Source organism: Apteryx mantelli, chromosome 1, assembly GCF_036417845.1.
Source record: "Apteryx mantelli isolate bAptMan1 chromosome 1, bAptMan1.hap1, whole genome shotgun sequence".
Classification (NCBI taxonomy): Eukaryota; Metazoa; Chordata; class Aves; order Apterygiformes; family Apterygidae; genus Apteryx; species Apteryx mantelli.
Window position 1 is genome coordinate 87,726,215 of NC_089978.1, and position 25,181 is coordinate 87,751,395.

At 42.6% G+C, this 25,181-nt stretch overlaps 1 protein-coding gene across 1 annotated transcript in view; it reads right to left on the reverse strand.

The window, feature by feature from the left end:
• Window positions 1-36: 36 nt before the first annotated feature.
• Window positions 37-25,181, reverse strand: part of MAP3K15 (mitogen-activated protein kinase kinase kinase 15) — an 87,085-nt gene continuing 61,940 nt past the window's right edge. The window contains 12 exon segments of the mRNA XM_067289455.1: window positions 37-505; window positions 507-576; window positions 1,125-1,201; window positions 1,311-1,408; window positions 1,594-1,706; window positions 2,639-2,849; window positions 4,107-4,212; window positions 4,958-5,140; window positions 6,905-7,079; window positions 7,805-7,982; window positions 10,745-10,928; window positions 15,186-15,343. Of these exon segments, the coding sequence (XP_067145556.1) occupies window positions 455-505; window positions 507-576; window positions 1,125-1,201; window positions 1,311-1,408; window positions 1,594-1,706; window positions 2,639-2,849; window positions 4,107-4,212; window positions 4,958-5,140; window positions 6,905-7,079; window positions 7,805-7,982; window positions 10,745-10,928; window positions 15,186-15,343 (1,604 nt within the window). The 3' untranslated portion in view covers window positions 37-454.

Sequence of the window (25,181 nt, forward strand, 5' to 3'; positions counted from 1 at the left end):
TCTTGCTGCATTGCTAAATGAAAATATCACACCAAGCTTTTTGTAGTAGTTCAGTGAGAGTTGCTTTAATATAAAAATGCTATATATGTTTGTCTGTGTAAGGTGACATACATGCTAGAGCTTAATTGCTTCCTGCTCAAACCATCACAGAGCAGAACTGTAACACATCAAAATCACAGTTTTCAAAATGCTAAATCCAGTTCAGGTGCGGTAACTGTTGCAGAAAAGCTTTTTCTCAGCTATCGCTTTATATTTACATTGATGGGCATCTGAATTCTGCATTATGCTTTGATAAATAATTAATTGGGTGCATCATTAACAAAAACTTAAAAGCTGTTACTATTCACTGTGCAGTTACAGTGATGGTCAAATAAGCTATATAGTTGTGCAAAACCTGCAAGGCCACAATACATACATATATACATGTAATACTTAAATTATTGGGAATGTGTCTTTATTTGCTTATTCCCATTATCCATTCTCTTTTCAAAGAATTAACCTTTGGCCTCTGAGGTCTTAGCAGATGTTTGTTGGTGGATTAATATTGCATTCCAAAGTCTGCAGAGAAGACCACCACTATATGAAGAAGCATTGAAAACAATTAGAAACTACAGTGACAGACTGGGGAGGCAAAACTCCTTATCTCCATTATTTTAAGTGAGCAAGAAGTAAAAATTTAGGAATCATAAGGAGTTAGTTACTACCAATTGTGATGGTACACAGTGAACACTACACTCCTTTAAGGTTATGGCCAGAACAACATCTTTCAGGTCAGTCATGGGGTAACCAAATGATACTGAAAGGAATTTTTTTTTTTTTTTAATCAGGGGGTAGGAAAGAAATTCTTCGTGGCTGTTTTCCAACTGATTACTTAGTCCTGAATGGTGGAGTTGAATGGTTGTTTCCCATCCACACGGAAGGCATGAAGCACCCTAAAGTGTAGTTGTTACATATTATCAGTTAAGATATGGGAAACTTTAACAAAAGATAAAGACTGAAATTAACAGCAGTTGCCACTGAATTATCACTGACCCATTTAAAAATCTTAACCCTCTTAAAAATACTTTTCTAGAAGTTAATTTTAAATAAGCTCTTAATAGTAGTATACTAAAGTATTTTCTTACCATAGTTGTAGATGCTGCAAGTCATCTTTAGTGATATCATTAAGGACAGCACTGAGAGTATAATCCTCTTCAGCAAACTGAAAGGCAAAGTTGTTCCTAAATTAAGATTACCGCTTTGAAACCAACCTCTCAAAGTCCTTTGTTTTAAGGGTTTTTTGTTGTTTTGGGTTTTGTTTTGTTTTTTACCCTCCTAATTGTGTCTAAGTCAGCTCCTTGTTGTTGCAGCCAGGTCATGAGCTCAGGGTCTGCATTCTTGGTAAGAGTTGCTGCAGGCCATTGGGAATCTTTAACAGAATTGAAGTACATAGGTTAATCCACCTCAAAACCAGGACAAAAGTGATGGGTTTAGACTATTTAAGCTTAAAACAGAAGGTCTTTTAAATTACCCTAACCCAAATCAAATCATCCTTTAAAGAATCAAAAGATACATTTGTGCACAACTGCCAAAGTACACAGTATCTCCTCATACCTTCAGCTTTAAATTTTAATTGAAGCAAGCGCAAGTCCTGAGTTTTCTGTTCCAAAGATTGTTGTAAGAGGGTCTGATACTCTTTCTCCTTCTGAACTAGGTTTTCCAAAAGCCTGTTAGCATATGAGAGGTCAAACACAGCCCTACTGAGAATAAGTCTAGCTGAAACAAAGTAATATTTTTAACAACCCCCAAAGAATAGAGTTACCTGATAGATACTCTCTTAAATAACATCTCCTGTGACTTACAGCTTGCATTTTGCTTGCCAGAGACTCAGCTTAATGGTAGCACATTAAGGCTTTCGCTTTTGCAGACGTTAGTAAACATGCTGTAAATTCTGTTCCTATTATTGTGCAGTTTCACTGTGCAGAGTTGCTGCCTTTACACTGTAATTTACCAAAAAAACAATACAACTCTACAGTGTTGTATCTGGACTTTCTGATGATAATTTACATCTCTTTAGGGAAGAATGGGACCCTCCAATGTTAACATCTTGGCACCAGCCTACAAAATTAACTCACAAGAAATAGCACAGGCAGAGCTCAGAAAAGCCCCCTTCCTAAGTAGCAGGCAGTCTAACCAGTGGATGAGATCAAAGGCCTTCTGGCCCTTCCTCACAGGAGGAAGCAGAAAGGTCAGGTCCCCTCTATCTGCCTTTTATTTTTGTAAAACTCATAGGAACTGATCCATCTTTGAGAACACTGCCACCGGGTCAGGCAGCGTCCAAGGATCTAAGGAAGCAGGAAAGAAATCAGCAGAATTGCGTAGGCCTAATTTCCTAACAGTAGAAACTCAACACAGTGCTCTGCCATTAAAAAATTCCACAGAAACGAAGTTGTACCCAAGGCTGTGGCTGAGTTGTCACACAAGTGTTGCTAGTGTATTCAAAAATTCATGTGTGTTCCTGCAAGTTCTGCTTTAACATGAGGCGGTTGTACTAGGTGAGAGTATTTACATTACATATCTACATGACACCACGGCAAACATGTCTGAGAGCATTTCAAAGACTCCCTGAAAATAAATCCAGTTTTTATGTGAAGGTTACCTTAAGGTCTCTTGTTTAAGTCTGCTTAACTCCAGGCAAAGCTGTTGCTGAGCCTCCTGCAACACCACGGAACTGAGGGTGCTGACTCCTGACATAACGGCTGGATCCTCAGTCCCGTTTTGTTCAGTGGGCTGGTAGCTGTCCTCCACTTCATCACCATCTTTGTCCCCACCTTCAGTTTCTGACACTGGCTCAAAGTGAGCTTGAAGCTCTGATAAAAATGAAACAATGTAAGAACTTTTTGGACAAGCCTGTCTTTGGAGGTAGTTAATATAATTTGTTCTTTATTCCTGGGTCTGGGGCAGCTTCAGCTGAGAAAGCGGACTCTTTCTTTTCACAACGTGCTTTCTTAGAATACTGGGTGGGGGACTAGCAAAGTCTCATGTTACCTGGACCATAGATTTTATGGCATCAGTTCTAAAATAAGTATGAGTGGCACTATAGTAACTCTGCTGTAGATTACCAATGTAGGCAGCTGTAGATTACAAAGGAGAGAATCTTTTGACAAATATGCTTGTGATGCAGTAGAAAATTAATGAAGTGAATAACAAAACAGTTAATTAATGAGAAACCCTCTAAAGCTTGCTTTCTTTCTTTCTTTCTTTTTTTTTTTAATAGCAAAAATGAGTTGCTTCCCCTCTAATGCCCTAGACAACAGTTTTAAAAAGCCTTCCTTTTTTCTGGGTAGCATTTCTAACCTCGTTTCTCCTCTTGGTATGTGCTGCCCTTCCAACTAAAGAACAATTTCCATCTTTCTCCTGCTAATGAAGTCCTGAAAAAATTTGGCTGATTTGGTTAAAAAGCCATAGCCACTTTGAACTGAAAGGGCTCACCATCAATAAGTGCACTCAGAATATTCTCACACTGGAGGGGGCTCAGCACTTCCAAGAGTTACCAAACTACTTGGAAATTTCCAACCTAGACTTATCCCTAGACAGTTCGTAGTCATATATCCTCCTCCTTGGTGGCGATTTTCCCTACTACCAACATATAGGCCAAAATCATATTCCTCTTCATATAAACGAACTGTCCCTTCCCCTTCTCTGCATGTTCCAGTGTTCAATAACCACTTTTCAAAATACATAACCAGACCTCTGCATAGTTATCCACCTTGGGCTTCATAAAATGTTGCACGAAATAGTTTGTTTCTTATTAGAAATGCCTCAGCTTGGACAGAATTTGCCTTTTTTTTTTTTAATAGCTCAACCACACTGGTGGTGCAGAACCACTGGAAATGTACCTGTTTGTTAGGCACTTTTGTACTGCAAGTACAGTGTTACGCCTCGAGATCTACACTTCTGTACAACATTCTGACCCTGTGCCTTTAATGTAGGGACACATGAAGTGCAGCTAATAACTTGCTGACAGATTAAATCTAAACATCTAAACTGTTCCATTTGCTGTATCTCTGATATGGAAACAACCTTTTCCTTTTCCCCTCAGACTGTGTTCAGCTGTTTTGACCTACCTGGAATAAGAATAGTGACTGCTGCTTGGACTGCGCGGCGAATGATGTTATCCATTGCAAACATCCAGTGGGGCCTTATTAAGTGGTTCCTTAATACTTTGTTCACCTATAAAGAAATAAGCAAGTCAAAGGAACAGCAGATGACATTTGCTTATACCTTAGGAAAGAAATTGATTATTTTCCATAATCAAAGTATTATACAGTAGCAACTGCAGGAGTCAATAAAGCTGCCTCACCTTTGAAAGTCTAATCAACAGATTTGACATTTTTAGGCTACAGCGTTCAAACTCTACCCAGACTGTAATATTCAAGCCCCCTCTTCACTACACAGAGAGGTAGAACAGGAAATTGATGTAGGATCCAGCACAGACATTAGCGCTTGCTGCCCACAGGCAGCCCCTCAAGCACCACTTGGCCTTGTGGCCCACCTGGGAGCTCTCTGAGGCTCTGGCACACATGGGCTCTGTGTCCGCCCCTGCGTGCCAGGACACAACACCTCAGCAGAGCTTGTCTGATGCCCAGGACAACCCCACGCTTCCTTTTTGCCCAAGAGCACTTTCAGCATTGGTGGTCGCAGGGTCTCCAGCCATAAACCTGACCTTCAAACACATTTTCTCTTCTCCTTGTCCTGCCTATGATCTGTCACCGGGGCCTTACCTACTCCATAGTGCCCACATTCTCCCACCTTTCCCGGCGGACAGAGAGGCTGGACCACAGACAGCAAATGGCTGTTCAGCATCAACAGGGATGAAGTCAAGACTGCGTGAGGACGAATGGGGAAGCTACAACCACCTGGGGTGAGGTTTGTCGGGGAAGAATTCCTCTCCTTCTGTGCTAAGCCAAGAGCTCACCGCATCCTGAAATCCAAATAGCACCAGATGAATCTGATTGATGGAAGTGCTGTCAAAGTCCAAATCCATTTTCAACTTGGATATGGTAGAAGCCATCACTCTGTGCTCAGGAGAGTGTATGAAGTCCCTTAAAATCCCAATAATTTGCTTGATGTGGGTTACTGAAAGTTGCAGTTCAGAGCTCTGGAGAAGTGACAAGAAATGTATATTAAATAAATCCCTGATTCATAAACAACTAATTAGTAGCATCAGTATATTTAGGGTTATGATTTTTAGCTTCACACGTGTATTTCACAGCTATGCACAGAAATCACAAAAGTTTTGTTTCTTCAGAGCTTTTATTGTCTACCTTTTTCTAACTAATTTTTTTTACATTAATTTTATTTTTGGAAAGTAGGCGTTAAGTCTATTGATACCGTGGCTGTCACATAGGGAAGAGGTTCCAGATAAGAGCTGTACATTTCTCCAGTGTACTGCAGAGGGTAGCGCTCCCATAAAAATGGCAGAGCGGACTGATAAAAGACCCAAATTTTTGTAAATGCCATCCTTACAGTAAGTTGAATGTGACCTTACATCTAATTATGCAGACATCTGATGTCCTTAGGCAAAGCATTATGTTTATACACACATTTATCAGAAGTCAGAAAAAGTTCTAAGGTTACATAGTGATAGGTCTCAAGGGTTCATCTGAAGATTTGCAGTCCATAACCCTTACACAGAGCCACCCAATTACTACATGTGAGAACAACAAACCTGTATAGTTATAAGGCAAAGGGAGAAGTATTACAGAAATTATGGGTAGGAGACGATTGATAGAGAACATTTGAGCAGTGCCACAAAACAGCTGGAGACTGAGGTGGGACTTGCTGTTACTAAATAATCTTTCCTTCTCCTGGAAAATATTTAGACCCGTGGTTCCAAACCTGGTTCTGACTGAGGTCTCTCATACGAGTTTTAGTCCTCTGCTCTGTAAGGCTATGAGCTATGCTGCAATTTAAGTTCAGAGCAAAGCAGAAATTTGCCCCTACTCACCTCCCCAGCCTTAGCCTGCTGGCCCTTTTCTTGGGTCTGGTAAAGCTGAACAAGGGCCCCCCCAGGCCAGAGGCAAGCGGCTAGCCCTGGTACGCGGCCTGCAGGGGAAGCAAGTCAGAGAGAAGCAAACCCTGTGCTGACTCCCGCTGCTGGGCTTGGCTGGGGCTCACCCCAGCAGTCAGAGGGGTCCCACCAGCTTTTGTAAAAATATATCATGATTGTGGCACATTATAAGCAGACGTTAGGAAGAAAAGCCTAAACAATATCAGCTCTGTTACTGGTGCATGGCGTATCCTGGCTACAGCTTAACCATTCCCAACACCCACAGCTCAGGGTCATGGAACACAGGCTTTTTTCTTGCTTCTCTTTACAGTCAACCCTTCCCTCTGTAGAAATCTGCCTTAGCTTTTTAAAAGTTAACGTACCGTACCTAGTTTACATATATTTTGAATTATCTGTAGTTTTGCTAACAAGACCTATTACTAGCTGGTATTCCATTTCCATATCCTTTAAAAAAAGGAGAAAAAAAAAAAAAAAAAAACCCACAACCCCTCCTCCCAAGCCCTCTGGAACACCTGCAAAGTAATCACCACCCCGCCAAAAAAAGCAAAAACCAAGAGCCCAGCAGCAGGCAGAAGATGGGGTCTGCTATCCATTCAGGATACAGCAGAAGGCTTACACACTTACATATTTCAGAGATTAAAATATCCAGAAGGAACAATCCGAGCAGTTAAAAGTTCACAGGCCATCAAACACGAGTGCCAGCATAAACTTGAACTGCAGAAAGGTAAACTCCTACTAATTTAAAACTGTTAGCACCTTCCTATATTAGTCTTCAGAAAAAGGAATGATACTGACTACCTGATTTTTAATTTTCCTTTTTAAGCAGGAAAAGTAGTGCTCAAGCGAAATTACCTGTGCAATACAGTCCTGCAAATTTGAAGCAACTTCATTCTGTTCTTCTTTAAGAATCTTATAGAGAATGGCTCGGCGTTCGCTGTCCTTCCTCAGCAGAAACAGGCCAGAATCCTTGTCCTCCACGGAAGAAGACATGTTCCTGTCCTCCGAGACCAAGCTCTCATCAGGCATGCTGGGGCACCAGCAGCAGGGCCAAACACAAAGAAAGACCTCAGCATTAGCAATACGTCAGTACTGCCACAGGTGAGTAGGGATAGTTAATAAGTTAGAAAGTGGGTTAAATAACAGCAACAGATTGACCAGGCTGTCGAACACTAATTCGGAGAGAGAAGACAGTTCAGATTCTCAACCAGCCTTTCTCCCTGAAGCCAAGGGAACCATTCTGATTTCATCCTACTGAGAAACTGGCACCAAAGTCACTCAGCACTGGTTCAGTTTAGGGGTGGAAAGCTGAAAACCCTGGACTGAGATAACTACGCCAGAATTTCTTCTGGCCCCATATTGTAACACATTAATTTGGAAGTGTTTTGTGCTCTCTGATCAGCAGAACTGTGTTTCTGCTGCCCCTTTCCCAAGTTTTTTCATGAGTACTTGGAAAGGAGGAACTCTTCCACTTACTCCTGAGTCAACATCCATTCAGTCAATAGGAAAACTGACATTTATTCACTAGAAAAAAGTACATAAATACATGGAAACCTTCAGAAGAGAGAGGATCACTATTCATTAGTTACATATAGACCATACAAATCAACTGGTACCTTGTTTATGCAATGCACTTGCTATTTAGCACACCTGCTTACCTACTCATTATGTGCCACAATTGTCTTCAGATAAAAAAACACATGAATTAAATGCACATAAGCATCACTGGGGTCAAGCCAAAAACAAACACTTTACCTTAATAAATGGGAAATGTGATGCTTTGTCTGAATCTCTGAAATGGATCTCTTTGGCCTTTTGAATAACATGTCATGCTGTATGTCAGAGTCTGGCAAAACAGACCCATGCCCACTGCTGCTACTGCCAGGCTGTTCTCCGTGGAGCAGCAGTGGAAGAGATGTATTACGATTGTAATCTGTGAACAGACATTGTAAAACATTTAACGGAACTAGGCAGGAAAGGGTGATGCTCTTAAAATTGCAGCCCACGATCATCTTTGATGATGTCAAGACTTCATTTGGTAAAGTGACTGAGGCAGATGCAGCCTTGCTGATAGAAAGCAGCAATAGAGGTCAAAATCCTTATATACATAAACATTAAAAGGTATGAATTAGATAACTGCTGAACCCAAAGACAGCAAAGTAGATGATAGATACTAATATGAAAATGACATTTTGTTACCAATATTTCTCTCTCTCCTTCTCCCACATACACACACACTTCTTGGTGCTGGTCTCCTGAAGCCATACACCTGGCTATACAGCTATTTAAAAAGCCTTTCTCAATCCAGCAGGTTACCACCAGCTGTTCCACCACAGCTATTCCTCTAAGCAGGAAGCAGTCCGCTACCTGCCTCCTCCCTCCTTGCCTCTGCCAGATTGTGCTAATGGACCTAAATTTGCTCCTTCTCTGACCTCCTAGGTACCTGCCTCGCTTGCATGTCCCCTTGCCCTCAGTATGAATTCTCTCTTTTAGGACAAGCCTGAAGGAAGTCTATTGTTCCACTCCAATTCATCTTGAAAATAAGAAGAAAAAAATATATATATATCAGATGCTCAGAGCTTCCTATAATTCTATTTGCCTGTTTGCAGCTGTGTGATAAGAAAGGTAAGGAGGAAGAATTTCTGTCACGTATCCATGAACCTAAAATATCACAAAGGTTTTTGATGTTTGTCACTAGAAATTGCTTGGAGGAGCCAGGAGGCAGGGGAGGAAGAGTGCTGGAAGTTGAAGTAGTTCAGAAAGCTCTGACATACTCCACAGTACATGATTGATGGTCAAATGGCTTAGGTTAAACAGTCACTGAAATGAAAAAACATACATCACCTTGTCAGAACTGGTTCAAGGCTTCTCAGCAGCACAGAAAATTGAAAGTTGCTGTCCCAAGAGTAAGGGCTGCAACTTGATCTGGGCTGCTTTTATTATCAGAAGGAAGAAGAATTTAGACAGGATGAAAAGATGGGGGCAAAGCTGAGGAAACTGAGGCAAGGGAAACAGCAGAGTAAACTGCACATGAGAGTGCGGCAACTGCTGGGCCACAACCTGCCTTAGGATCCCGAGCCTCCCCTTGGAGATGGCCGCAGCAGCCACCACAGCTCGCCACAGCTCCAGCACAGCAAAGGAGATGTTTGGCTGGAGCCATTTTGCCGTTCCCTGCCCTCACCAGTGAGCAGCATTTGCAGCAGTTGCCTACTCTGCTAACATCCGCGGCCAATGCTGCACTCACTTCCTGCCACAGCACCGGTGTCTCCATGGCAGGATCACCTCCTCCTGCTGTCTCGAGGAGGTCCACCACCTCCTCTGTGAGGGCAGGAGAGAGGGAGGCAGGCAGGAGGGTGCAGAAGACAACTCTGGCAGTAGACAAAACCCTGTTGTTCCCCAGGCAGCTAGCAAGGTGGGCTGCATCCGTTCTAATGCTGCCTGGTTGCTCCAGAAATACATCCTCAACCAAAGGCCAGGAAGGCTGCAGAGAGCCTAAGCGCAGCGGTACGGGAGGCCACAGCTCTTCCCGTAGCTCCTGGCTGCCACCCCGGGTTGAGCCGTGTGAGCTCTGCAGCTACCCCTTGCCTGCGCCGGACAGGGGCAGCCAGGGAGCAGTGGGGACTGCAGCTCTTCTCTGTACCCACTGCCCCTCAGGACGCGGGGAGATGCCCATTTCCCCACAAAAATCAACTCAGCTAAATGTTATGAAGTCTTTGCTACTTTTTTTCCCTTACAATGCCACCAACCCCCCACTTTTTTTCCTCCAAAACTCCCTGCTGACAGGGAAAAATACCCCAAAAGGGAAATTTGATTCAGTTTGCAGTGAGAGGATGTGCATGTGTGTGTATAGGCAAGGGAAAGAAGATACAAGACCAAGGGTTGTGCTTGTTTTTAAATGGGAGCCTCCTTCAAATATTAATGATTTCTTTGGCAGGTCAATACTAAGGTTTGCTTACCTTATCACTGAGAAAGTGGCTGACTTCCAATGGGAGCAGAAGATATTCAGTTTATCGGAGGATAAACTGAAGGCAGGAAGAGGCAGGGAGAAGACACTAGGGGGATGAAACAAAACAACCTCCCCCCCCAAACACCCACTTCAGCACCTAAATGCCAAATTTCCAAGTTACATATTAGGTTTAAAAATGCTCACCCATGCACACCAAGGAGACCCACGTAAACTGAATACTGAACAAATCCAGATGTGCATGACAAATAAAAAAAGAGAGAGAGAGAGAGAGAGAGAGAGATGGTGTGTCCCAAGATACATGGCCCCAGTTTGACATAGCATAAGGGGAGACTCATTTTCAGGTGCCAAGGACCTACATTCTAAAACTCAGATCTTTATGGTGCATATAATGGTGAACCTAAAATGCAAAATTTCTTTGGGAAGTCTTGAATGAATGTCATTTTTATAATTTTAATTTACTCAAAATGAGGCATTTATTTTTGGGAGAGGAAGAATAGGGTTGGGAGATTTCAGCAAGCAAAGCACAAAATAAGCGAGACACCTTTTTTATGGGAATTGTTAAAATTAGATACAACTAATTACAAATCACGGGCACTTTCAACAGTTGGGCTCCTGATGATTTCTTGGCACATCCAACATCCTTACTAACAGAAATTGCTTAATGATTCCAATCTTTTATGTAACACTTAATGATGATGTTGACTTGCATTTGGCTGATAATTCCTTACCTGAAGGCTTGAATGCAATTCTGTTTTTCTTGCCCTTGTTGACTTGCTTCAGGAAGCAGTCTCTGAGCAAATCAGATGCTGTAACACATTTACTAGGATCATGTTCAAAACAGAGCAAAATAAAGGCCCTTGCTTCACCAGACAGCAACTCAGGAATTTCAGGATGAATCTTAAACATCCCAACCTGCAAGTTAAATAGGAATGCAAATTATTTTAATGTGACTCAACCAACCAAATGAAAAAAGACCATGGGCCAAAGCTTTTTTTGCTATAATCTGTCACGCCTGCACTGACTGCATTTGCAAAGTGGGAAAGCGATGATCCAGGTGCTCACATGCGGCAGCAAAGTGACAGGGAGGCTCTGATCCTACTGTTTCATCGCAGACGTGGCATGAATGCCCACGTGGTGTAACATAAATGTCAACACATGGATGTATCCAACCTTCTACCTTTACACAATCTCAGGGCCTGGACATTATCTGTATCGAGTGCTTCAAATACTGCTTCTCCTACTAGCCACAAATCCCTTCTGCTGTTGCATAGCCTTCCCACCTCCCTGCCCAACGCAGTATCTCTTTGGTTGCTGATCTCCCCCGCTGCCGCAATGCCAAGGAGCGGGCACAGCTTCCCTCTCTAGCGCCGGCTGCCTCACTGCCTCCCTGCCCAGGGCCTGCACCTGCTCCGCTCCTGCTGCTGCTGCCAAATTCCCTTGTACGAATGCTCATGATGACCTTGCCAGACCTTGTCGCCACCCTCAACACTCAGGCCAGATGTCTTTCATTGCGTTTCAGTGTTATTTAACTGGAAATAATTACATGACGCCCAAAGGGTTAAACAAGACACCTGCCCCCTCCCCCCATATTATACACCTTAAGTCAGTAAAGATTTATTTCTCCAGGTTGCTCCCTAGTGATTTCTCCAGCACCTTCATTGCCATCTTATTCATCAGTGCAAAGCTGGCATAAATGTTTTGAAGAAAGAGTTATGTAGCAGGTGCACTGTATGGCATGTATCTGGCAAAATTATGCCTCGTAGTCTCAGTATCATTATGTAAACACATCTTTAAGTAAAACAGGCTCTAGAGAACAAGCAGCAAGGCCTCCAAAAGACAATGGCCACAAGGGAGATAGCCGAGCAGTTAAACAAGTGCCAGCAGCTTGCTGAAATAGAGAGTTGTTTAAATAGTCTCATTATACAATTGCATTAACACACTGTGGCACCATTATGCACTTACAATAGTGGTTTAGCTTTTTGAGATCTGTAAAGTCTACTCTCAATGCAGGCTGAAGCAAAAAATGCTGAACAGCAGTGCCTGCATTTGAATGATGGTGCAGACTCTGAAACGCTCATGCATTAAGTCCTTCCGAACCATGTCTCTAAGCACATTCAAAACTCTATTTCCTGCAGAGTCAGAGACTGCAGGTAACATTTTTATATACATGCAACTTGCTAACCTCTGCAAAAAAAAAAAAAAAAAAAAAAAAAAAAAAACACCAATATATGACTGGGCAGGTCACCTAACATCTGGATATTTTGTTTGTCTGACGGAGCTTCTTTATTTGATTTGTAAAATCCCATGTACGTTTTGGACAGTGCCTTATAATGGGATACATAGTTCTACCACTTCATAAAGTCAGTCCAGCAAGACTTTTGCTTCAGAGCCCAGTCCGAGACAGCCAGCTCTTTGCTGGGCTCTAATAGCTCCTGTTGACATGCCCATGTCTGTGGCGGCCCTCTCCTGTTCGTGCGCTCCAGGGACAGGCTCATGAAGCCAGCTTCAACTGGGGCAATGTCACCAGCTGACAGCACAGTGGTGCCAGGTTATACTCTTAAGCAGCTAAACAAAACCCAGGACTGCCCAAGCCAAGTCCAGTAACTTTGAATGCATTTCTCCAAATCTCATCTTTATCTCTGTGGCTCAACAGGAATAACTTTCGTAGCCAGCATTCTGAAATTCTGTGGCAACACTTTATCTCCACTGAATGTCATTTGTTCCCACTCCTTTCACACAGAACCAGATGCACACATATGCTCAGAGATGAAATACCAGATAATGTACAATCAGCCAAGAATTATTTCCAATTCTAGATTTTTTTCCTCTCCTTTTCTCTACTTGGTCCAGCTCTTTGGTCATTTGCAATTTCCATATTGCCTACATAGCCAAACTCAGCCTTTCCTTCTCCTCACCTGCCCTGTGCATGCCAGAGTGTGCATGTCTGGAGGTGGGGACCTTCAGAAGTTCAATACCAAGTTTTCCAGGCCTCTGCTCTTTTTACATGCCTGCCCAGTCAGTCTGCTTCATTCTAGGCTGCAAACCTGGCTTCTAATTTGCTTGCTTCTATCACACAGCAAAACGAAATGGCAAGATTTGCAGTGCCCAGCAAGGGGCAGTTCCAAGCAGGTCTCAGCAGAGTCAAGAAACAGAAAACAAAAGCAAATGCTTGACTGTAGCATAATAACACAGTCTGCAGTAAAAAAGCAAAAACCATGCCACATCCTTGAAGAAAGAAGTGTAAGAAAAGCATTTTAAAAAATACCGATTCTAAAGATTTTGGAAGCTCTGCGGCCAGAAGACACTTATGGGCAGGACCTAGGGACATGCACGATTCTGCCCACATTCACCTTGTCAGCCTTTGCAGAGCTCATCAAGCACCCACAACTAAACCAGGACTTCCTGACAGTTCACTAAAATGTGCAGAAAAATGAAGACACACACACATCCTTCACTGAATAGTTCAGCTAAGTGCCAGATACAACATGACAAGGCATCTGCTGACAGAACCACATCTGGCATTTACAGTGACATGGAAAGACTCTCTCTTCCCATGGCTCCATCAGGAATGCTTTAGTGAACCAAACCATGTTCCCTCATGCAGCTTCCTTTGAGGCAGTGTCACAAGCCAACAGCACCAAGGTGCCATGTTACACTGTCAGAACAACTAAATCAAAACCCGTAAACATCCCTTTCTTTGCCTTTTAGCTGTGCTACATGGGAGGACTCAGCCTAAGCTGAAACATGGTGTTACATGCCATGCTGAATTGGAGCCCAGCCTACTGTAGTTATTGATAAAGATTTGATTTTATTACCATGGTGCCATTAATAATTATACTAATGCTCACAGGGTGACTTTCCACAAGACAAAACATTTAATATTCATAATTTAAACTGCAGTTTACTTGGTTATGCGAATGATATTTTCCATATTTAAGAATGAGGAATCTGAAGCATAAGTGAAAAGTTAAATACTTTGCTAAAGGGCCGACTGCAAACCAGTAGAAGAATCAAAAAATTTTTTCATACTGGACGCACATTATCAAATCATAGTTTTCATATTACTATGAGTTTTAGAGTTAGAAGAAATACTTCTGAAAATAAATTGTGTTTGGAAAAGTTATCTGAAGCATTCTCTCCTCCAGTGTTAATTTGAATATTTGAAAACAGATTCACTAAGAGAAACAAGGTAACAGAATCAACAGTTTACCCCAAGGAGGTAGGTCTGATCCAAAAGACTTAGGATGTGAAATACAGAGCTCCCGGGGTCCACACCAAAAATCGAGGAAAGTTAGGCCCCCCTCTTCCACCACAGCTTCCTACCATCTTGCAAAGACTGGGCCTTTGAAAGACAAGACAAAGCTTCCCTCTGACAGTGAAGCTTTTAAAAAAGATTTAAAGGAGCAGAAAGAACTTGGTTGTCACCACTGGAGACTCTGGTTGCCAAGAAGAAAATCATAAACCAAGAGCAGAAGATGAAAGAAGTGACAGGACCGAGAACATCATTAGTTTTCATAAATCCTCACTAACTTTTCAGGTTGCTATGCTAAGTCATGATATATTTCCAACAGAAAAATGAATTACTACCATCTTAGAGCAATACAACTTAAAGCAGAGAAGGATCATTCAGTCAGCTTCAAGAACACAGGTCAGACTGTGGCTTTGTGCAGAACAACCCATGTAACAAGTGGTAACAACCAATTAAATTAATACTAAAAAATTAAGTTAGTATTTCAAAATTCAAATGCAAATAAATTATGTGTTATAGGTAAACGCGACAAATTGACAACCACTCGGGCTGGGTTGCATAAACTCCAATTTAATAGAATAATTGAGCAAGTCACAAGTAAGCAAAACAGCGCTGGGCGGCCGGGGAGTCTCCTGCTCCACCAACGGCGCGCACAATCCCCCGCTCACAGTCCCCTTATATGCCTGTAACTTCTGTGGTTGCGCCGGCTGTTGCTGGGGGGGGTCGGGATGAAAGCTGGCGTCTTCCTCTGCGTTGTACGTAGTGCCTTTCAGGTCACGCGCATACATTTCACAATACAATATCGTTCTGCTGACTCAGTACAATCATTGTGGTGATAGCCGGTACTTAGCGCCTAGTTTCATGATAAAATCACTTCACGAGTTGATGTAACAAATTATTACCTATCACATTATGCTTACTTTAAACATTGCTGCTTGAGGCTCCCCTAGTTCATGAAATGGAGGTTTGCCTGTTGCCATTTCAATGATGGTACAACCTAGTGACCAGATGTCAGCTGGTGCACCATATCCACGTGGTCCTTTATCAATGATTTCTGGAGCCATGTACTGCAAGGTTCCTAGTCATGACAAAAACAATAGTTAAATTTACATTTTTCATTGTTATTAAAGAGAAGTAACAAGCCTCTAAGCAACTCAAAAATTTTCAGATACAGCCTGTATAAATAATAGATCTGATTTCCAATATCAGCACTGAAACCATTCAGAAGGTTGTTTTGATATCTTTTATAAAACTATCTTTTTTCTCTCTAAAAAGAGGCTTCAAACTGCAGAAAATATATTCACCACATAATCCAAAAGCTTTTCCAGAATGTAATTATGCCAAACAATTTTTGCAGACCCTCAGTTGTAACGATTATGCATGTAAGAGGTGATGAAAAACAGCAAAATTGTTATAGGTAAACGCGACAAATTGACAACCACTCGGGCCGGGTTGCATAAACTCCAATTTAATAGAGTAATTGAGCAAGTCACAAGTAAGCAAAACAGCGCTGGGCGGCCGGGGAGTCTCCTGCTCCACCAACGGCGCGCGCAATCCCCCCGCTCACAGTCCCCTTATATGCCTGCAACTTCTGTGGTTGCGCCGGCTGTTGCTGGGGGGGGGGGGGGGGGTCGGGATGAAAGCTGGGGTCTTCCTCTGCGTTGTGCGTGGTGCCCTTCAGGTCGCGCGCATACATTTCACAATACAATATCGCTCTGCTGGCTCAGTACAATCATTGTGGTGATAGCCCGTACTTAGTGCCTAGTTTCATGGTAAAATCACTTCACGAGTTGATGTAACAAATTATCACCTATCACAATCCCCCCTTTTTGTTTTGGTCCTTTTTAATTTGTTCATCAAATCGAACAACAGCCTCCTGTGCCAGGGGGAGCATCTTTCTTTATGAAAATTAATCCACCTCTATCGGTCCCGGACTCCCAGTAACGGACTCCCCAGGTCTTTCCCAAAAACCATCCCGGATCCTCTGGATGGGTGATATTAAATGTTTACAAGTTCCCGGGGGGGGTATAGTGGGGATTTCCCCAATACCCCAGCTGGAGATCCTCTTTGGGGGGGGGGGGTACACCCAGAAGGCCCCCATTTTACTGATAAAAACTTATCTAACCCTGCTTCTGGAGTCCAATCAGAGGCTATAGTTTCACATCCCCGATAAGCACAATAATAAGAGTTTGGGTAGTTACAGCCCAGGATTAGAACTAGGACAAAAGTAAAAACCCCATATGATTTAGACATGGTTCAATAGGCACCAACTCACAAAAAGTAGCTGTAAATGTAGGACTCCCGGGTACACTTCGTACTTGGATCACTGTTTGATCCTCCCACCTTATTAATGACCACTTAAAGGGTTGGTGTATATTATGTTCCCCTTTGATTCGTCTTCCAGAGGAGTAGTGGACCCATGACTTGGCTAACGGATATTTTACGAACCCTTAATGCCTTGGAGGGGCGATCTGTGATGCCAAGTGTCTCTGGGACTTTAAAGAGTCTGGGCCTTACAATTTTGGGTATCCCTGCTTAGGAGGTGGCTTATTGGCCTCAATCCCCACAGTTTCCATACGTCTCTGTCTCCTCTGCCTACTCTTTTGCTCAGAGCAGCAGGGTGTACCGTCTTCTCGACAGCAGCCGTATTCTTCAGGGGAACCTCCTTTATGAGCCTTTCTGATTTTAAAGGCTTCCCAGTTCTTTGAGGGAGACACTCAACATACAGCACGGTCCACCTACAATTGGTGTTTTCAATTTTGGCCTTATGTGATCGGGGTGGTTGGCGTAGGTACAACCTTTCTCTGGTTGTACCCCTTTAGCAAAAGCTTCCCACCATTCCACCGATCTTTTCTTGAGATCCCTTTTTAATGTCAAATAGGTCAATTTGCCATAACAAAGGCAACAACTGCCGCTAGGGAGGTACCCGTACTACCAATGAGTCCACTACTTCCCTTTACAAAGCCTACATGCATAACACACAAAGGGATAACAAATACAATGTGAGGTTTTACAAAATGTGGTCTTACTTATCGAGGTTTCTAGGTTTCTTCTTAAAGGTTACTTTTAAATTGTCCGGGTTTCCAAAGGCTTCCCACGATGATTCTGAGATCGGCCCTTTAATTCTGCTGGCATGTGTCCATCCTCGCTCTGCGGTGCGAATAGCAGTGTTTGTGGTAAGCAAAACAAGGAAAGGTCCCTCCCAGTGGGGAGTCAAAGACGAGTCTTTCCAGGTTTTAATTAAAACCTTGTCTCCAGGGTTAACTCGGTGAATGGCTACATCTAGTGGAGGTCTCTGTACTATTAGTCCTTTCTTTATCAATTCTTGTCTTCTCTTCATAAGCTCTGTAATATATTTCTGTAATAATCTCTCTTCTGCTTTAGGATGTTCTTTTGGTATTTCTAAATCATATGGCATCCCATATAACATTTCAAAAGGGGAGACTCCTGTGTCAGTTCTGGGCTGAGTTCGTATATTCAACAAGGCTAAGGGTAAACACTTGATCCAATTCATCTGGGTTTCCATCATTAGCTTCGTTAACTGTTTTTTTATTTCCCCATTCATCCTCTCTACCTTTCCCGAACTTTGAGGATGCCAAGGAGTGTGATACTCCCACTTGATCCCTAAAGGATCTAATGTTTCTTTAATGACTTTGGATGTAAAATGTGGCCCCCTGTCTGAGTCTATGACCGATACATTCCCATACCGGGGTATGATGTTTTCTAGCAATATCTTGGCTACCGATTTCGCAGTAGCTCGGGCTACGGGAAAGGCTTCTATAAAGTAAGTTAAATGATCTACTATAACTAATAGGTATTTATACCTGCCCACTTTCGGGAGTTCTGTAAAGTCAACCTGTATTTTCTCAAATGGCCTCTTGGCTATTGATAGTCCCCCTGGGACTTTTTCTCTGAGGTGCTGCTTGTTAACCTTCTGACAGGTCAAACATTCTCCCACTAGTCTTTTTGCTATGTCATATATTCCAATGCACATATACTTGGTTCCAAACTGGTCTACTAATGCTTGCACTCCCCAATGAGTCTGTCGGTGGAATACTTTCATGATTCTCCAAGCCACACCTTTGGATACAATTTCTCTATCATCGGGCAACACCCATTTACCTTCTTTTTCTAGGGCTCCTATCTGTCGTAATTTATCTGTTTCCTGTTTAGTAAAACTCATCCTGGTATCTAGTTTATCTTGGCCCTCTTTTCCTTCAGACAATAGGTGTAAAGCTGCCTTTCTTGCCTCTTCATCTGCTAGATTATTTCCCCTTATGTGGTAAGATGTGCCCTTTTGATGGCCCCTAACGTGTACTACCGCGATTCTCCGAGGTCCCCTCAGAGCTTCTAAAGTTTTTCTAATTAATTTTTCGTGCACTAAATTCTTCCCTTGCGAATTAATCAGTCCTCTTTCTTCCCATATTTTCCCAAATGTATGTACTACTCCATAAGCGTATTTAGAGTCGGTGTATATAGTCCCTATTTTGCCTTTTAAAATTTCTAAGGCTCTAAAAACCGCATACAATTCACAAGCCTGGGCCGACCAAGTTTTGTCTAGGGGCCCTGATTCTATTAACTCTAGAGACTTCCCATCTACAATAGCGTACCCTGATCTGCGTTTTCCTTCAACTACGCGGGAGGATCCGTCCACAAAGAATTTAGTCCCCTCTGGTAACTCTTCTTCTTCTAAATCTTCTCTTATTTTAGTTTGGTATTCTATTAGACGCATGCAATCATGTCTTAATTGACCACTGGGTTCCCCATACAGGAACTGGGCTGGATTCTGCAAGCTTGTAGTCTCAATTTCCAACTTTGGAGAATGGATTAAAATGTCCTCATATTTTAATAGCCTGGCATCGGTTATCCATTTTTCAGCTTTTTGTTGTAGTACTCCTTGTATATTATGAGGGGTATATACTTTTAATTCTCCTCCAAAGGTTATCTTTTTAGCCTCTTCTACTAATAAGGCTGTAGCTACAATGGCTTGTAAGCAAGTGGGCCATCCCCGACTGATGGGGTCTAACAATTTTGAAAGATACCCTATAGGTTTCTTTTTCCCTGCCCATTCCTGTGTTAGGACTCCAAAGGCTGTCCCTTCCTGTGTATTGATAAACATGTAGAATGATCTCTTAATATCTGGTAAACTCAAAACAGGAGCATTCACCAAGTCGGCCTTCAAATCTTCGAGGCTTTGATCATCGGTTTGAGTCCATTTTATCAGCCAATCTACTATTAGTTTTTGATATAAAAATTTTACTTTATTGCTATAATTTTCAATCCATTGTCTGCAATACCCCAATAACCCCAGCAATTGTCGGACCTGTCTTTTGCTCTTCGGGGGTCTTATTGACAGTATACCATTTACCCTTTCAGGGTCCAATTTTTTTGTGCCCTTGCTAAGCCAATGTCCCAAATACTTCACCTCTTCTTCTGTAAATTGCAACTTTGATTTTGATACTTTCAGTCCCTTTAAACTTAGGAAATTTAACAACTTAATACTCTCACGTCTAACTTCCTCCTGGGTTTTTCCTGCTAAAAGCAAATCATCCACATATTGTGTTAAAGTAATTTGAGGATTAGTCTCGTAAGTACTTAGGACCTGCTCCAGGGCTTGCCCAAACAAATTAGGGGATTCTGTAAAGCCTTGTGGCAAAACGGTCCATCGGAGTTGCTGTTTCCTATGGGTATCTGGGTCCTCCCACTCGAAGGCAAAAAAGTCTCTACATTCTTCTTTAAGGGGGCATGCCCAAAATGCATCTTTCAGGTCTATAACCGTATACCGTTTAGCCTCAGGTGACAGCTGACTAAGTATGGTATAGGGGTTAGCTACAACTGGGAACCTGGCAATTGTTCTTTTGTTTATTTCTCTTAAATCTTGTACCAATCTATAAGTACCGTCTGATTTCTTTACGGGTATTGTGGGGGTATTATGGGGAGACATACAAGGCTCCAGTAACTTTTGATTTATCAGCCTCTGGATTACTGGTTGGAGTCCTTGCCTCCCTTCCTGTGACATTGGATATTGCTTGACTCTAACAGGGATTTCTGAATTCTGTATATTCACTTCAAAAGGAGCAATATCTAGTTTCCCTACTGACTCTGGGGTATACCACACTTCAGGATTGATTTTGGCCTCATTTTCAATAGTAAGGGAGCATATTTTTATAACTAATTCTTGACTCTCTACTTCTAAATTGACTCCTAATTCAACCATCATATCTCGGCCCAGTAAATTATACTCAGCTTCGGGAACTAATAAAAAGGATCCAACACTTAATCGAGATTCTGATTCTATTTTCACATTTTTAATTACTGGGACCTTAAAGGGTTCTCCCTTAGCTCCTATCACTTGCAATTTCTCTGGGGATGGTTTACACCCCCAGGGTACCGTTTGGACAGTAGATCTTTCTGCCCCAGAATCCACAAGGAATTCTACTTCTTGTCGCTGGGGACCTAATTTCAATTTTATCAAGGGCTCGGTTCCTTTATGAGTCCCCAGCAGATAGAGCCCCTGACCCCCCTAATCTTCTTGGAACATTTGCTCATCCTGCATTCGCTTCCTGCAATTCCTCTTCAGATGCCCTTTCTTCTGGCAATAAAAACACTCAACCTGCCTCAAGTCCCTCGTCACGACTTCTCTGGGTTGTCCTTCTTGGTGAGGTGGCTTTCTTTTAGGTCCGTTATACGACCTAGGGGGTTGCGCCTGGATCCCTCTCTGTCCTTCTCGGACTGCTGCCACCAGAATCTTTGCCTGTCGCCGATGAGTTTCCTCATCCCTTCGCCCATGCACTTTCTGAGCTTCCCTCAGCAATTCGTCCAGTCCTCTATCTTGCCAATCATCTAACTTCTCTAACTTCCTTCTGATATCTGGAAAGGCCTTTGCTACAAACTGTGTTTTCAATAGAGCCTGTCCCACAGGGGTACTGGGGTCTACCCCGGAATAAAGTTGCAGGTTTTTCCTAACTCTCTCAAGCCATTCTGTTGGTGTCTCGTCCCTTTTTTGTTGTTCCATGAAGGCCTTATTAATATTTTGCCCCCTGGGAACAGATTCCCTGATTCCCTGAACTATTATGGTTCCTAGATCGGACATGTGTCCGATGCTCAGCATTCTGATTGTCCCCGTCCGGCCGTTGGGTGGGCCATTTGATATCTGCTGCGGGACCTTGTTGGTGCTGTTGATCCCAAATCCGCATCCTGGCCCTACGGATCATTTCCCTTTCTTCCACTGTAAATAATATGCTTAAGATGGATTGTAATTCCTCCCATGTATAAAGGCTAGGACCCCAAAACTGATCTAGTTTTTCAGCCACCCCTAAAGGGTCTTCTAATAAATTCCCCATTTCTTTCTTGAAATCCCGTACATCCCCTGAACTCAGGGGCACGGACACAAAACCCATCCCTGGTTGCGGTCCTCCCATGGGGAGTTCTCGCAAGGGGTACAGCTGATCAGGTCGCCCACCTCCCCTCGTTTGACTCCTCGTGACCCTTCGGGTTTCTTCTGGGGAACTAGGAGGGTCTAGATCCCGGTCTGGGGTCGTTGGAGAGGGGCTACGAGGAGGGACTGGTGTTGGGTTTTGAGCTGGAGCTGAGGGAATATAGGGGGGAGGAGAAATGGGAAGTTCCTCCAATATTTTGCTTTTCTTCCTCGAACCCTTCTCTTTCAGGGTAAATATCATGGTCCGAGTATCTGGTCTTATCCATAAACTAGCATACTCACTCTCTTCTAAACTAAAGGGCTCCTTTGAATTCACATATATATTTGGGGCCTGACATATCCAATTTTCAAAAGACCCGTATATTGGCCAATAAAGGGGGTCTCTTCTAATCTGCTTCCCACCCCATACTTGCATGCAGTAATGTACCATTTTCTCTCGACTTTTGCCTTTTCGGGAGGGCCAATCGTTCCAATACTTAATCATTAATCCTAAAGGGCTATCGACTGTAAAGCCCTCTATGGGATCAGAAGACTTGCTCTTTTTCTGTCCCATCTTCCGGAGCACACACACACACACACGCTCAATCGCTCCCCTAGGTCGTGGCCCACGCCCTCGCGGACAATGGGAACCGCACGACTGTAGGGTCCGCACTCGCTTCGTCCCTTGGGGACGTCTCACTCAGACGTGCTCCGGGGATCCCACCCCAACCGAACGGAACCACATACATATACTCACTCAGTCCTGAGTCTTCGTTCGGATCTTCGTGCACAAAGTTTCTGGGGTACTGCAGTTCTTTTGCTTACTTGTCCTGATTTAGGGTTCGGAAATACAGGTTCTGGTAGGGGAACTACCCACTCAGGGGCCATCCGAAGACGGGATGGGGCGCCTCCCCTGAGTCAGAGTCCCGAAACCAGGGAAGCCTGCATCCGAGTCACGGCACCAAATTGTTATAGGTAAACGCGACAAATTGACAACCACTCGGGCCGGGTTGCATAAACTCCAATTTAATAGAGTAATTGAGCAAGTCACAAGTAAGCAAAACAGCGCTGGGCGGCCGGGGAGTCTCCTGCTCCACCAACGGCGCGCGCAATCCCCCCGCTCACAGTCCCCTTATATGCCTGCAACTTCTGTGGTTGCGCCGGCTGTTGCTGGGGGGGGGGGGGGGTCGGGATGAAAGCTGGGGTCTTCCTCTGCGTTGTGCGTGGTGCCCTTCAGGTCGCGCGCATACATTTCACAATACAATATCGCTCTGCTGGCTCAGTACAATCATTGTGGTGATAGCCCGTACTTAGTGCCTAGTTTCATGGTAAAATCACTTCACGAGTTGATGTAACAAATTATCACCTATCACAAAATGAGGGATTTTCTTCACGAGAATAATTTTTCACATTTACTCCTATAATGAGAACATGGGCGCAGGACAGCATCAGTAACAGCAGAGTGAGGAGTTCAAGCAGAGAGGAAAAAGCCTGGTTATAAAGATTTAAGGGCTGAAGAAGGGATTTTGACGAGTAAGACGGGCAGTGCTAGAGAGCAGAAGTCAAGAAAAAAAAAAAAGTAAAGTTTGTGGAAAGAAAATATAGTTCTAGACTACAAAGGGATAATAGAAGCAGAGTAGAAAGAATGCAAAGCCAAATGGTCTGGGGGGGGAAAAAGTGTTAGAAGTAGGAAAAAGGTTGTTATTCTGTTAAATTAGGGATACGCCCAGGTCAAACTATCATTGTTTTGTAAACACAGTTTTGTTCTCAGAATGTCACGTTGTGGTGCTTGCGCTCTTAAGAGCAAATGTGTTCAGAAAAAACTTTTGCCAAGTTTTTGATTACTGTCATCACATCATATCATATCACAATATCAGAGCATCACTAAGATTAAATGAAAACACAGCTCCCCCACAGTCAAGGGGGCCCTGCAGAAATATGCCTACACAAGCAGTAGAAGGCTTGATTTGGGGACCTAAATAAAACGTTCCAAACACTGTGAAACGTCACTGGCAAAAGAGCTGCAAGACTCATGACAGGCCTGAAAGAACAGCACAAGCAGAAGAGGCAAGCGTGCTTGGGTTTTACAACACATTTTTGTCAGTCCTTCCTCAGTAGTAATTTAAGGTTTAATTTCATTCGTTGTGAGATACAAACTATAAGACAGATATTTTTAGCATGATAACTGTATGAACTATTTTCTTTGATAATCACTTTTTTTTGTAGTGGCCGTTCACAGGGCTCTGTTTCAGTGTAGGCACATTCGGTTTTCTTTTCAGATAGTTTTTTCCTCAGGAACAATTTTCCTCAATATCCCAGATGTAGCTAACTGCTCATAGTGAAGTAAACTTGGGAAACAGCCTGCTGAGGGCTCACAATTAAATCACCAAGATTTAATCTTAATATGGAATTAATAGTAGCAAAACAAACAAAAAAAACCCACAAGGAAAAAAATGCATGGGCTTTGAATGAGACAGGAACACACATGCAATTTCCTTTCATCTGCAAGAGATATCTTGCAGTTATAATGACTATGACTGTAAATAATACTAAATGAATCTATTACAAAGCATGTTTACAAAACCACATGATACGAATAAAGTAAAAATCCAACACAGAGTCTATGAGCCATAAGTCCAAGTAGTTACTCACCTTAAAGCCTTTTTGAAACATATAATATCCTAACAGGATGATCAATATAATTTTACAAAGGAAAAAGCCTTGTTGTAAAAAAAACAAGGGAGTTGTGAAAATACCACTAAAGGACACCCCCCCTCCCCAAAACATGTTGGTATTGCACACTAATGACAGGGTGTTTCAAAAAGTTACACAGGCGTTGGCGTGTGCGAGAGAGAGAGAGAGAGAGAGTCCGAATAGTTATTTTTGTAAAAATCAGATGACGAGATCAAAACATTTTAAAAAAAATCTGAAGTTTACACAAAAGTGTTCAAGGTTGTAGCAAAGTCAAGTCAATTATAAGATGACGACAAAAATACAGGAACCCATCATAAATTGCCATTGCTGGAAGTATTCTTGTTGTGCTTGGGAATTTTAACATCCAAGGTTGGCAAAAACAAACTTAAAGAAATAAATCTGTTGAACTTCAAAAGCTATACATGTTGACAAAGGAAGACCCTGCCTAAGACTTATAGTAGGCTGTCAACAAGTGAATCTGAATGCCTCTGAAGAGTCCTGGGGTAGTCAGTCTGCCTGCAACAGTCTGACTGCAATATTCATTATAATACTGATAAACAAAAAGAAAGTAAAAAACAAAACAAAAGCTGGTCAATCTGGAATCACTGATATTCAGTCATATACTGAAACAGTTAACAATCCACCCTAACAGAGGAAACCTATGAACATTCTTAATATTTCAAGCACTACAATATTTATTTTTTCCACATGAATTCCTACCACTCTCTTATTACAACTTAGAAATAAATTATTTTTCTTTGTAGGAACGCAATGAAACTACAGTGTGATAAACTCATGAACAATT